At 42.9% G+C, this 15182-nt stretch overlaps 1 protein-coding gene across 1 annotated transcript in view; it reads left to right on the plus strand.

The window, feature by feature from the left end:
- The window catches only part of SMS (spermine synthase), a 137626-nt gene that overhangs the window by 105303 nt on the left and 17141 nt on the right, over positions 1-15182 (plus strand). Inside the window, exon 10 of the mRNA XM_066599796.1 lies at positions 14735-14850. Coding sequence (XP_066455893.1) covers positions 14735-14850 — 116 coding nt within the window. The remainder of the gene's footprint in view (positions 1-14734; positions 14851-15182) is intronic.

The following is a 15182-nucleotide window of genomic DNA, read 5'->3' on the forward strand; positions in this document are numbered from 1 at the left end:
TCGTACTTGTCTAAGAATCAGACCCCAGCTGATAAAATGATTAACTGCGTTCATGTCATTGAAATGGAAGCGTAAACCTCCGAGGTGTATCTCCACGTTCAGAAAGATTAAAAATCACAACATTTTCGACTATCTCGTGAATATCAAACTCTGGCATCAGTTATATCCAGCTCCTGGCATACCGGGGCGATGATATATGAAACCTCTATTATCTCCAGGTGTAAAATCTATAGTTATTGCACTTGGGTTAGAACTGGAATGGGCCATCAGGATACTGTGTACCACGGTAGTACAATGTGCATGGACCCTGATACGTAGCGGTATTGGTATGTATGTTGGCAGCTATCCTCCTGTAGAAGCAATGCTCCCTATATAAAGCACACAATGGAGCATGCCACGATTATTTCTTTGGCCGATTCATATAGACTCTTATAAAGTAAAACTGTTGCTTATGAATGGGAACCCTATGGTGGCTCCATACAACAGCATATATTGTTGTGTATTTAAGACTCTGTTTGCCCTACAATATTTTAAGCCCCCTCAGGACCAGGGTTTTAGTGGCACTTTTTATACCTCAGTAATAGAAAAAAATCAGTTTTCTGTAGGTCATTTAATTTCTTATTCTATCTTGGCAGCTTTCTTTTATTGTGGATTGAGTCATCCCAACTGGGTTATAGGGTAAACGAATAGGAATTCATGTGTTTGGACATCTCCTTTATGAAAGGTTAAAGCAACCCTCCAGTTTCGAGACAAAATTTCATCCTAGGACCAGAAGGGGTGTGGGCTTTATGACTTGCAGTTGTTCTTCTTTACCGTTCCTCCAATGCAGTGGTTGTGGGTCCTCTTTTTGAGCATTCAAGATGGCCAACACAATCTTCAGACTACCTAATCCCACACAGTGCATTGGCAGTGGTAGACAATCAATGTACTATATCTGCTCTGTGAGTGGGCAGAGTTTCTCACATGATTGTACTGACCAATTAGAGAGCAATACACAGTTTGTATTACATAGTTAGAAAATTGTTGCAGCCATATTGGACAACTGAAAATCGGTCCTGGAAACGGTGGATTGGAAGGTCGACAGAGAACAACTACTGCAGGCGATATATCCTCCCTTCCCCTTTGGTCCCAGGACAGAATTTTTGTCCTGATACCGCAGTCGCTAAAAGACTTTTGGCACAGCCAGGTGATTTGGCAAGAATGATCAATCAGCGAAAGAGTAAGCTCGTTCATGCTGATGACCTCTTTTGCGCAACCAAAAAAATCATTATTTTTGACAGCACATCTTCTTATGTCAACCAGGCATGTACTGCCAACAATGCTGAAAACTGATTCTGCCTGTGTGCAGGCAAGGTAAATAAGTGCCAGTCTCATTGATCAGTACTGCAACTCACATCAGGTTGTGTTAAAAAACCCTTTTGCTACAAATTTTTAAGTGCTCCACTGCATCCATAATAAAAAATCTTACTTTGTTAGTAGTCTTGTGTTCTGGGTGCTGGTCACGTCCAGCAACATCTTCTTCCTGTCATGTGTGGCAGTTACTGCACCTTTCAACCTGTCACCGTGCCCGCCTCTTAAAGGGCCAGTTTGTGCATCCAGCTTTCCGAACCTTGGCCAATCTGGACATTCCCCTGGTTATGTAAGGCACCACACTAGAAGCTACCATATGGTTATGGTTAAAGGTACTATTTTAGTATTCAAACCAACTCCTGGTTTGACTCGTGCTCAATTCACGCAAGTGAAATAACTGCCGATAGTAAAAACAAGAGTCAACAGTGAATAAGCTGTGTATTCACGAACCAAAATATGCATGCACCCTAATGCAAAGACAGGTAATAATAATAATAATCTTTATTTGTATAGCGCCAACATATTCCGCAGCGCTTACATAGACAGGGGGAATACAGAAAGACAAAAGTACAAACATTACAGAACCACAGTTACAATAGTAATCAGTTGATGGAAGCAATAGGGGTGCGGGTCCTGCTCCAACGAGCTTACATACTACGAATAGTGGGGTGATACAGAAGGTAGAGGGGCTGGAGATGTGCACTGTATGGCGAGGTGGAGAGTGAGGGATGTTATACACATAGACAATGGTCAGACATTTAGCCGTGTGACGGCAGGATCAGTATGACTGCAGGAGTGGTTTATGACAGCTAGCAGGGATTGCAGTCAGTAGGTCAGGGAGCATGTTATCAGGCGGAGTACAGAGGGGTTAGTTTAGGGAATGCGGTATGCCTCCCTGAAGAGGTGCGTTTTTAGAGCACGCCTAAAGTTTTTTGAGTCCTGGATTGCCCGGGTATCCTTTGGTAGTGCGTTCCAGAGGACCGGTGCTGCTCTGGAGAAGTCTTGGAGGCGAGAGTGAGAAGTTTGAATTAGAGGGGTGTGCAGTCTAGTTTCATTAGCAGAGCGGAGAGCCCGGGCTGGGTGATAGATTGAGATGAGGGAGGCAATATAGGGGGGCGCTGCGCTGTGGAGGGCTTTGTGGATGAAGGTACAAGCCCTATTCCCCAGCAACATGCACAAAGAAAAAATGCTACGTGGCGGAGGGTGTAGAGGTGCAAAATACTGATGAACAACCACTCACACCTGCCTTTCATGGGAGCTGCTTAGTAAAGTATTACACTTGCACATAGATGAGGCATGCATAGGGTGCCAGTCACACAGATACATGGTGTGCACCCTGTATGCTAATGATGTCCATACTGTTAAATAAGGTGGGCTTCCCCACGCCTTCCATGTGCACAAAGCACTGACAACCCTGAACTCACAAGCATCTCGGAGACAGACTGCTCCTTCTGATAAATATGAGCTATTTGTTAGTATTTTGGCCCAAATACACAAACTTGCAACCTGCGTCAAGGGTCCTCATGTCTTGGACGTCCCTACACTAACATTACTGAGGTTGTTTCTTTGTCTCTAACTAGAGGTATATTATTGTAAGTAGCTGGAACCTTTCCCTGGATCTGTGATATGTTAACAAACGCTGTCCTGGTAGCCACGGTCTCGGAGATCTGCTCTCGGGATTGACATTTGAGCCTGGAGGGCCTCATTAATACGGATACTCTGGACATTTCCAGCACTAAGGGTGTGTAGTTATGAGAAGTGTGGATCGTCTGTGTATACAGGGAGAGGTTCCATAAATCATATTTTTATAATGCCATAAATGGATTTATGTTTATCCATCCCCTGACCTTTTAAAATGGATGAAATTAAATTTTCTAAATATTTATACCATGTTCGAGATAAACATTTACACTTGTGAATATTGAGGATTATATTGATTTTTTTTCTGTTTGAATACACAAGCATGAAAATTGCAGAAGCGATCCAACAATTTATCAATGTGATTTTAATTAACAGATATAATTGGAGTTTGCCAAATGGATTAATAGTTATGCAATTTCCCAGGTCCCCATTCTATGATATTCTGTAACCGAATACATGATATATGGGTGCATGTCAGTACATATATTTGTGCGGGATTCATTAATTTAACATTTAAAGGAACATTGAAAGAGAAAATGCTTAATGTTACCTCTTTGATTCTACTCCATCTTCCATGTAAAGAGGTGAAAAATAAAGAGGTCTTTTAAAGAGGTTTTACCATTAACCCTTTCCAATCCAATTTTCAATTTGGGGTTTCCTAAAAGGCTTTCTTTTCTTGTTGTTCTACAACGGTGCCATCTGCTGGCTAAAGGAGTGGCTGGCAATAGATGGTAAGAATACCCTGTCGGACGTCTTCTGACATTGGAGCTGTACAAGCTTCAATCAGAATGCAGGAAGACATCAGACAGTGGACTGGAAATAGTTAAAGACATGTATTCCCTGTCCATAGGAGAGGTGATAAATATCTGATTGCGGAGGGTCCAACTCCAGCAATCTCGATATCGATGCACCCTGAATGCTCCATATAAATGGAACGCTTGTATGATGTATGCTCGACAGCCTCTTCCTCTACTTCAATGGGGCAGAGATACATAGATGAGTGCATCGATCTCTTGCCATTCCCTAGTAATGAATGCAGTAACAGTTGAACATGCACACCGCTGCTCCATTCACATGAGGCATTCGGGGTATATCATTCTTGGGACTGTTGAGGTCCCAGCAGTGGGAACACAATCAATCTGTAGATAGGAGATACATATTTTTAGTGAGATACCCCTTTTAATCTGTGTCACAGGAGATCTCCATTTCGTCCTTCTCACTGATGTTCGAACTGATCGTTCCCTAGCTGGGAGGCAGCTTACCACAGCAGAAACCTACCTGCTTTTCTGTATTTGCTTACATGGCAAGCTAAGCCACGTCCTTCGTAAGCGCTGCATCAGTTTCCAGCCAAAAAAGGGAGATTTTGAAGGAAATCAACATTTTTTTTTTCTAGGATTATATTGAGGATTATATCAATTTTTGTTTGATAAATTGTTGGATCACTTCTCTTATATTCATGCTTGAGTATGCAATGAGATTTTAATTAACAGATATAATGAAGCTTGCCAGATGGATTAATAGTTATGCAATTCTAGCCAGAAATCTGCTGATGTTGCTTTCACTACAAGCCCAAGCTCATCAGTCGAACATATTGTATTTAGTAAACTAAGTGCGAGCAAAGAATTTTATTGATCGAGCACCAAATCAGAGGGTACATATACGGCCAAAGTCAGACATTACTTACAGTAGTAAACAGATAAGCAATTCAAGCACTTGGAGTGAGGGCTCCACTTGCAAGAGCTTACATTCTAGGACAGTGATGGGCAACCTTTGGAGCTTGGTGTGTCAGCTCTCTGCTCTGGCGGGCGGAAGTGAGGTCAGCGGCCTAACCGGAAGTCCCAAAACTAGTACCTCTGTGCCGGAGTTCTGTTGTTTTGGCCCACAGACATCCGGCACAGAGTGTCTACAGCAATGTTTTATCCTCGGCTACTGTACCTGGCCGTGCAAGAGCCGAGGATGAAACATCCTTCTCGGCATGCGGCCCCATACTTCTCTGTATGTGTCCGCGTGTCAGCGAAAGTGGCTACGCATGTCAGAGGTTCGCCATCACGGTTCTAGGAGGAAATCAGAGTGACACAAAAGGTAAAAGTGCTTGTTCTGTACAATGGTCCAGCCATCCTATAAAACAAGGTGCTTCATTAAGTGAACAAACAATTATTTGAAATAATCTTCAACTTTATGCAGCAAAATTAGAAAACTATACAAAGTAATACAGAAAGGTGCACATAGCAAAAATATCACCCGATTGTGAAGCCTATCTTCGAACTTCGGAATATTGCCATTAGGGACAATAACCCACCTTGCATAGTGTTTACTTGCGGAGACGCTGTCAAAAAGAAACCAGCATCTGCACACACTGTAATGTAGAAGAGGGGTAGATAAAGAAGACTTAGGCCGCCTGCAGACGAGCGGGTCGGATCCGGCAGCGAGAATTCTCGCCGCGGGACCCGACCCGAGAGCCTGCAGGGACGAGCGCGTACTCTCCCGCGCCTGGCGGCCCCAGCTCTTTCATGTGCCGGCGCATGCGCAGACCGGAGCCGGCGGCCGGGTGAGTGCGAGCCCCGCACAAAAATAGGACATGTCGCGGTTTGTTTGCCGCGCGAGATTTCGCGCGGCCAAACCGCGGCCGTCTGCATAGGAGTGCGTATTGTAATGCACTCCTATGCAAACTTTCAGTGGCGGAAATCCCGCGGTGGGATTTCCGCCCGTGTGCAGGCGGCCTTACCGAATGTGATAGTCTTGCCTAAAAATGTGGGGGGGGTTAGCGCATGCTTAAAACTGTAGGTATTTGCAATTAATCTTATTATCTGGGGTAGTGCATTCCACAGAACTGCTGCAGCTCAAGAAAAGTTTTGGAGTTGGGAGTCAGAGGTCAGGATTACGGCGGATGTAACATTGTTAGAATAGAATGCATGGGTAGGGTGGTAGGCGGAGATTAGGGAGAACATGTATGGCCGTGCAGCTCTGCGGAGAGCTTTATGGATGAGAATGCAGTTTAAATTTGTATTCTATAGTGGATGGGCATCAAGTACAGTGAGTTGCACAGGGTGGAGGCATCAGTGTAGGGATTGGGCAGAAAGATGAGTCTAGCTGTTGCATCCAGGATAGATCAGAGAGGGGAGAGTTTAGTAAGGAGAAGACCTATTAGTAGTGAGTTACAGTAATCAAGATGAGACCGCCAGCACTGGTACTCGGGAAGGATATATCAGCTCTTGAGCAGGTACAAAGGCGGGCAACTAAAGTAATAAATGGAATGGGCAGACTACAATACCCAGAGAGATTATCAACATTGGGATCGTTTAGTTTACAAAAAAGACGTCTGAGGGGTGACCTTATAACTATATCAGGGGACAGTACAGAGATCTCTTCTTCATCTACTTACACCTAGGACTGTGACTGTAACAAGGTGGTGCCTTCTAGGTCTAGAGGAAAGAAGGTTTCTACACCGACATAGAAGGAGGTTCTTTACTGTAAGAGCAGTGAGACTGTGGAACTATCTGCCTGAGGACGTGGTGATGGCAAATTCGATAAGAGTACAAGAGGGGCCTGGACGTCTTTCTAGAGAGATACAATACTACATGTTATCATTAATACCTTCAAAAGGGTTGTTGAATCAGGGATTATTCAGATTGTCAGATTAGAGTCTGGAAGGAATTTTTCTTCTCTTAAATGGGGAATATTGGATTCTACCTCATTCGGGGGTTTGTTTTGCCTTCCTCTGGATCAACATTGGGGGTTAATAGGCTGAACTGGATGGACATATGTCTTTATCGGCCTTAAACACTATGATCAGGGTAGCAATATTCATTTTTGATATATCCACAGTAGAAAAGGGCGGATTCTGGAGATATTTTTTGAAGTGCAGGTGATATGAGCATGTAACTGATTTATGTTTAGGGAGCAAAGGAGAGGTGCGAGTCAGACATAACCCCAAGACAGCAGGCGTGCTGCCCAGGAGGTATGGTTACCATTGAGAAAGAAACCCTCATGATTAATATTGAATAGCTGTGCTTGAATGTGTCCCGGAAAATGGTATGTTTGCTTTCTTATAAGCTTTTTATAGAAGAATACCTGGGTAAACATCATACCTCATCCGGGACCGGTAACTTCCTACCGAAAATGTTAACCACTTTGATGCATCACTTTTCTACATTTAACACTCGAGCTAAATTAAGCTGTGCAACAAAAACAAGCTTTCCAGAAATAAAACACTTTTGAAATAGGGCACATTGCTGTCAGCGGAAACTACGCCAAGTTTGTGGCGTTGGTGTTTTGTGGTCTCCAGGAAGCTGCACTGTAGCCGTTTACTGCCATTGAACAAGATTAACTACAATTTAGGTTTTTTAGTTCAATATTTAAAGGTGTTTCATGAAGTCCTACTGATAACATATCATTGGCAGGTGATTGGTAGATGTTCAACTACTGGTTTCTATGGGAACAAAGAGGCAATGATACATTTTGGAGTGCATTAGCACTTTTGAAGCATACCTAAGTTTTCAGATGACTTTTCAAAATCAGCTGTTGTGTGCGTACATGAGGTATGACACCATCCCTGGCTATTATGACAGGTATGCTGCATTCTCCCTATTTTCCCCTCTGTCGTTTGTATCTGTGATTCTCAGTTCTCTCAGAACTGGTAGGAGAAGTCTGCTGCTATGTTGTATCCTATGGACTATAAAGTCTGCCCTCTAACAGTCTGTAACACACACACAGACGTAACATCATGTAGGACACGGTAATACTAAGCAATGGAGAAGTTAATAGCAACAAATGACTCGCCATTAGTTCAATGCGAATAAAAAAAGGATCCATAGGAAAACATGGGTAATTAAAAAAAAAAGAAATATAGGACAAGTCGCAATTTTTTTCTCCCAACATCGCATGTGTAAACATTGCAAATGTGAAGGAAACCATTAAAGAGTATGGGTTTCATAATCCTGCGTTTTCACTCGCATCACGCAAAAATCGTGTAATTTTATCGCCAGTGTGAAATGCGCCTTGAGGCCGGGATCACAGGACTGTATTTGAATCGCGTTTTACACGCATACAGTACGGGCGTATAATACACGGTACATGGCGGCAATTCAGATTAATCAATTTCATTGTGTATAATACGCGAGTAAAAAACTAAGACAGTGTGTTCTATTTTACTGCTTATTACGCGTGTTAGAGCCCTATTGTTCTCTATGGGTACATACTAAACGTTGTGCATATGAAATTGTATTGCATATGTGCGGTGTTTATACGCAACATTGCTAAATGGCAGAGCGGGAAATGTGAAATAAAACTGAAACCAAGAAGACTGTGCATGACGGCGTGTGTGAGATACACTGTCATGCGTAGTCAAAAATCATTCTTATACACAGCGTTACGCCGGCCCACACAGCGGTAAAACGCTGCGTTATATGCGCAGCGTTTTAACATACGCTCGTGTGATCCCAGCGTAGGAGTCAAGTTACACTTTTGTGCATCTGCACACAGATGTGAAATAAAGCTACACTAGGAACAATCTACTAGAAGCATACAAGAATACTGGATTTGTATGCACATTGTATACACTATAAGCAGCAACACCTTGCAGAAGTCAGGAACACTTGAAGAGATGCTAGAAAATGAGAAACACTTCCCCAATCAAGGCAGCAGTGTGGTCCACTGACCCACACTAATAGATCCTGGAAGATAGGCCGGCTGCACAGGGATGGATTTGCATTACGGAATCCGCAGCGGGCGTCTGCCCCTGGTTACTCCTGCAAATACCTTCCATAGCATGCTATGAAAAAGCGTTTTTTTTTCCTGCCCACGAGTGGAAATCAATAGCGATTTTCTGCTCGTGGGGAGGGGGCATGCTCTCTTTGAAATTGGATTCCATGTGGACAGCCTCCATTGCGAAAAGGTTGCGGGATCAGCATCATTGCCTACCGACGGCACTGCATTACCTGTATTGTGCATGTGCGTTGTCGGACACATCCACCGCACAGAAAAGAAGAATCCAGACAGGTACGCAGGGGTCACAGGCTCAGATTCTGCTGTGGGATCCCGCATGCGGAATCCAGCCTGTTTGTGTGCAGGCGGCCATAGTTGGATAGCAACTGCCCTCGCAAAAAGAAAATTAATGGACAGGACATCTCAGAACAAACAGAGCATTCCTGCTGATCGTAACAAATACTAATACAATTCAGGCGAAAACATGACAGTTCTAGTACTGCAATTCAAGAGCAAAAATGGTGTGATTCTTGATACAGCTTGTATACAGAAATCCACCCCATTTACTTGTATCCCAGACCGAGGTTTCACTGAATATCTTCTTCCTTTCTTAGAAATATTAACCTTGTATATGATTGCATGGGAAATGCTTCCATAGCTCAGAGCTGCGCTTTATTTCCAGCATGTAATTATCGCGGCAGGAACCAGTGCTGTAATTAGGCCTAATCCAGAATAATGACGTGTATGGAACCTTGCATTTGCAAAAATAAGTACTATTATAAAACACCACCATGATATTAAGTGTGGCATCACATCCTGTAAACAAGCAATGAATATACGGTTTATTTGTACAAGGCACATGTTTTACATATATAGTTTTCTCCCTGCATGGTGTGTGTGAGACGAGCAGTGGGGAAGGAAATAACAAGCGCAATCGCTATGGAATTTTGGATGCTAAACTCAGGAATTCACCTTAAAAAGTAATGAGTCAGCACATTTTTAAGGGGATACAAAAACATAAAATGAATTGTCCCCTTACATATATGTACAGTTATTGTGGCATATTTGTTACTCGGTGTGTATTTCATTCCGTTTTAGAATACAGTATAAAGAAACAATACTTTAGGGGAAAGAAGCTTTGGCCATTAACATGGCAGGGAAGAGAAGCGAGGCCGTGGAATTATCTGCCCAGCATGTTGTGATGGCTGATTTTGTTTAAAGGGGTTGTCCCGAGGCAGCAAGTGGGTCTGTACACTTCTGCATGGCCATAATAATGCACTTTGTAATGTACATTGTGCATTAATTATGAGCCATGCAGAAGTTATAAAAAGTTTTATACTTACCTGTTCCGTTGCTGGCGTCCTCGTCTCCATGGTGCCGACTAATTTTCGCCCTCCGATGGCCAAATTAGCCGCGCTTGCGCAGTCCGGGTCTTCTGCAGTCTTCTATGGGGCTCCGTGTAGCTCCGTGTAGCTCCGCCCCGTCACGTGCCGATTCCAGCCAATCAGGAGGCTGGAATCGGCAGTGGACCGCACAGAAGAGCTGCGGTCCACGGAGGAAGAGGCCATCTTCAGCGGTGAGTAGAGAAGTCACCGGAGCGCGGGGATTCAGGTAAGCGCTCCGGTGAGCTTTCTTTACCTCCCTGCATCGGGGTTGTCTCGCGCCGAACGGGGGGGGGGTTGAAAAAAAAAAAAACCCGTTTCGGCGCGGGACAACCCCTTTAATGATATTAGAAGGCTCTGGATGTAATATAATAATTTACATTTACTAGATTGCCTGAGATGGGTTTTTTGATCTGGGATTTATTATTTCTCCTCTGAATCAACACTAATTGATTATATTATACCGGATGAATTTATGCCTTTTTTTCAGTCTTCTGATGGTAATATTCGACAAAGGGAACCCGAGTGAACGCGTACAACAAGTTTGTATTCTTATTACTCTTAGCTGGAATGGAAGCGCATCTAATAATTTGATGATATTCCATCACTGCCAGTTTTAGGTCTCGCCACAGTAACTTTGTGTAATGCCATTTGGCCTTTTTCAGCTCTATGAGATTTGATTCCGATCTTTTTTCAGACTATGGAGAAGCTAGAGTTACTGTAATTAATAATTTGTTTTATCTAGTGTGAAAAGATATTTGTTTTATCTAGTGTATCGCAATAATAATCATCTTTATTTGTATAGCACCAACTTTTTCCGCAGCACTTTCGAGGCACAAGGGGAACACAAACAATATGAAAATTACAGAAGTTACAAAAGTTTCATATGATTCAATTATTTGGAAACAAAGGAGGTGAGGGTGATCTAGAAGGTAAAGGAACAGGAGGTGGAACAATGGGGAATACAGCAATGTGATGATAACTTTCGATATATAGATTTTAGGAAACATGGGTGGGTGTGCAGGAGCTACGGGGCAGGAAGTATACATGATAGGCAAAAGTTTAAAGCTATATGGAGGGACAGGAGGCATATTGTGGGGGTGGGAGACTAGATTAGGAGGTTTGGTATGCTTCTTTGAAGAAGTTGCGTCTTTAAGGCACGTTTGAAGTTCTGTGTGTCAGGGATTGTCCGGATGTTTTGCGGTAGAGCGTTCCAGAGTATCGATGATGATCTAGAGAAGGCCTGGAGGCAAGTGTGTGAGGTTCATATTAGAGGGGTGTTTAGTCTGAGTGTGTTAGCAGAGCGGAGCGCACGGGTTTGGTGATATATGGACAGGAGGGAGGTGATGTACGGTGGCGCGGCGCCATGGAGAGCATTGTGGGTGAGGGTGATGAGTTTGAATTCAGTTCTGTAGTATATGGGAGCTAATGCTGCGACTGGCAAAGTGCCGAGGTGTCGGAGGAGCGGCTGGATAGGATGAGTCTAGCTGCCATATTTAGTATGGATTGGAGAGGGGAGAGTCTGGGGCGGGGATGGTCAATGAGCAGCAAGTTGCAGTACTCGATTCGGTTATGGATGAGGATGACAATGAGTGTCTTTAGCGTGTCCGTGGTGAGGAGTGGACAGATTTTAGTGGATTTTATCATAGAAAACAAACCAACACCATTTAAAAAAACACTTCATGTTATCAATCAGTCATCTCGATACAATGATGTAGCAACAAAGGCCTAGGCTACACTGCTTTTTTTTTTTCTAGTTCCCCAAGTGGGGAAAAAGAAAAACTTATCTTATGGAGGGGTGAATGTGACGCAACCTTCAGACATTATATCAATTTTGGAGATTAGGTATTGTGGCAAGGGCATTTACTCGCTTGACAATGGCCAACCACAACATCAGGAAATGGGCACCATGTGTGTAGAAGCAACTCCAGAAACTCATGTTTCTTAAAATCTGGCACCTGCCAGTTTTATTGCACAGCAAACAGCAACGAAACTTGTACAGCATACAAATCAAAGTTCAGGGTTTGACCACCCACAGGGTCACGATCACCAACCCCGCCCAAGACATCCAGAGGGTGTCCTCCTCCATCAGACCAGGTGACTGGTCCCAAACAGGTTCACACAAGACCTCTGGCTAGCAGCCCTTCAGCTCCAATGTGCTATCACTTCCTCTAAATGTGTGACAGGAGCTGGCAATTTTGTATCTACCCTCCTGCCACACCCAGGGTGTTAACCCTCTGGTTTCTTTCTTCGGGTATTAGAATGCCTGTCTAGCAGCCTCTGCAGGCCATTCTGATACTGCATTCCTACCGTATATTGCCAAAAATATCTCTGTGTATTATTAAAACCAGTTTGTATATGCGTTTCGATGTATGGGGACCTCTTCCTCAGTACTTTCTGGGGCTACAAATCTAAAGATATTGACCATGTATCTGACTCTTCTATTTCACCTCAGCAGCTAAGCTCCCTACTTCCACTCTTATCTCATTTTTTTTTCCACCAGGGTTGCTCCACCTTTTTCCTTCCATTATTCTACACTTTTTCTCGTACCATGACAACTCTAGTAAAATTGACTTTGAGTAAGTTTGAGTAATTGTCTCCTTCATGAAGTTGAATTACACTCTTAATGTCATTTTACACGGTCAGATTTTTGAGCCCGAATTTTCTTCCAAACACACGTTTGCCCGACAATTGGGACGTGTAAAGGGAATGAACAATCAGCTAACAAACAAGTAGAGACTCATTGGCTGATCTTTTAGTTTAAACGGATTTTCCCTACAAAAATTTTTGATGAACTATAACCAGGATAGGTCATCAATAGTTAATTGCCGGGGACCCGCCGCTTTGGATCCCCAGTGATGATCTGATCATCATAGGGGACGGGAGAGGAATTACCATAGTTGGCTTCACTACCAATCGAAATCAATGAGAACTGAAGTCGGCTATTACGCTACCAGCGTTTTCTGCCTCAGACACTGGGGTCAAAGGGGGCTGTTATGGGAAAGAGATATATTATTGGGTATCATCAGTCTAGAGTTAATACTGAAAGCTAGATCTGCAGATAGTTTGTCCATTAGAGACTGTACAGATAGAAAGGAGGAGAAAACCTAGAACTGAACTCTGAGGAATCCCAAGAGCAAGAGGTAGGGAAGAAGAAGATCTGGTAAATGGTATGCTGAAAAAGTGGTCAGAGAGGTAGGTTGAAAACCAAGCGAGAACAGTGTCCCTAAAGCTAATACAGTGGAGCATACTGAGAAGGAGTTGGTGATCTACGCTATTGAACACTGCATAGAGAGCCAAAATAATTCGTATAGAGTAGTTATCAGTAGTTGTAGCCATCATTCGACTCTTTAGTGAGGGCAGTTTCTGTAGAATGCAGACTACAAAAAAACAGATTGTAAGGGGGTGAGAATAAAATTAGTATAGACAAAATGGCTTTTTAGGCGAGAGTAGACCAAGTGTTGCAGAAGATTGGAGATGGCTCACTACAGGGTAGGTGAAAAGATGCGGTTTTGTGGAATATGACAACATATGTAAAAGAGGAGAAAATGCCAGAAGAAATAGAGAGGTTTAATATTGTAGTGAATTGACTCATGACAGCCTGTGCAAGGTGTGAAGGAATAGTAGCAGTAATGCAGCTAGCCGGGAGAGAAAAAGAGCTAGAACCTCAAGACTTGTTCTGTCGTTGGGTCAGAGGCTAAGAGAGAATTAGAAGAGGTGCGGAAGGGAGGGGGATCAAAGCTACATGGAGACTTGGTACATAAAAAAAGTTATGCTAACAAATACCTTCCCAGTGGATACCAAAGGGAGAGTTTTTTGGCATAACTCAAGTGATATGGAACGTATGTATACATTCAATTTATGCACTGGGAATGCTTGAACTTAGGAGGACATTTACTACAGCTTTTACATCAGAATTCTGGCCTTAAAAAGTTGCGACAAAATTTGTGACTTTTCTCATACGTCTCGATGGTTTCCGAAAAAGGGTTTGTCGCTTATCAGGATTGGCGTCAAATTTATGTATAACTTGCGCCAGAATCTAGTGTAAATTATGCCAGAAATGTACGGCAGGGTGAGCCGGGTGTATATTTCTGAGAAGGAGCACAGACTTGTCAGGATGCGCCTAATACATAAAGTGACATGTGCCTCTACATGTATCAGGTGCATCGGGAGCAAATTATACTAAGACTGGTGTTGAAAATGTCGGTCTTAGTAAATTTGCCCCTCAGTATTCAAATGTGAACATGGCCTGGGAGTCACCGTTGATGATCTGTTTTGGAACATTGATCTGTTGACTGATTATGGGTACAATCCCAAAGATGCCATTGGGTGTAAACTCATTTCAGAAGGTGGACAATTTTAGTAGATTAGAGCCAAGCATGTAATTTATGACTGAAATTGATTATATACCGCGCTGTTGTGGATCTTCTCTCACAATTTCTGAGATGGTTTCTTGCCTCGATCTGGAGGTTCTTAAACCTTCATGGGTTAACCAAATTTAGGATTTGTTTAATGCTCAGCCCAGACTCCCAGACAGTTCTTGTGATAAATGGCAAGTTCCTATTTTACTTTTGAAGCCTTTACAAGGTCATCATTTATAATACTTGTCAATAAGCTTATAATTCACCTTTACTTTCCTCTTCTGCTTCCTCCCACAGGGAAACTGTGTAAACCTGACTGAGGCTCTGACACTCTATGAAGAACAGCTGAACATGCTTTATTGCCCTGTGGAATTCTCCAAGGAAATAGTGTGCGTTCCTTCCTACATGGAGCTGTATCCTTTATAAACTCAAAGTTCTGCCTCAACATTATTAATATTGCCAGGGAAAAGGCTTTTATAAAAAAATATTATGATTATATTCTGAAGATAACAGGAACACCGGCTGCTGTAATAGTGCAGACATCCTATTTTATTTTCTTATTAGCCTTAATATAATCAGGATTCTTCTACATCTATTTAATAGAATCAGGCTTCAGGTTACTGATTAGAAGAGGTGAACCCACAGGATGAACCATCCATCTGCCCTGATATTACAAACTCTTAGTTAAAGTATAGAAGCTCTAGCAGTAGTAGTAGGTTGCAAACCAAGGCTCTGTAATATTAAA

Source organism: Eleutherodactylus coqui, chromosome 4, assembly GCF_035609145.1.
Source record: "Eleutherodactylus coqui strain aEleCoq1 chromosome 4, aEleCoq1.hap1, whole genome shotgun sequence".
Lineage (NCBI taxonomy): Eukaryota > Metazoa > Chordata > Amphibia > Anura > Eleutherodactylidae > Eleutherodactylus > Eleutherodactylus coqui.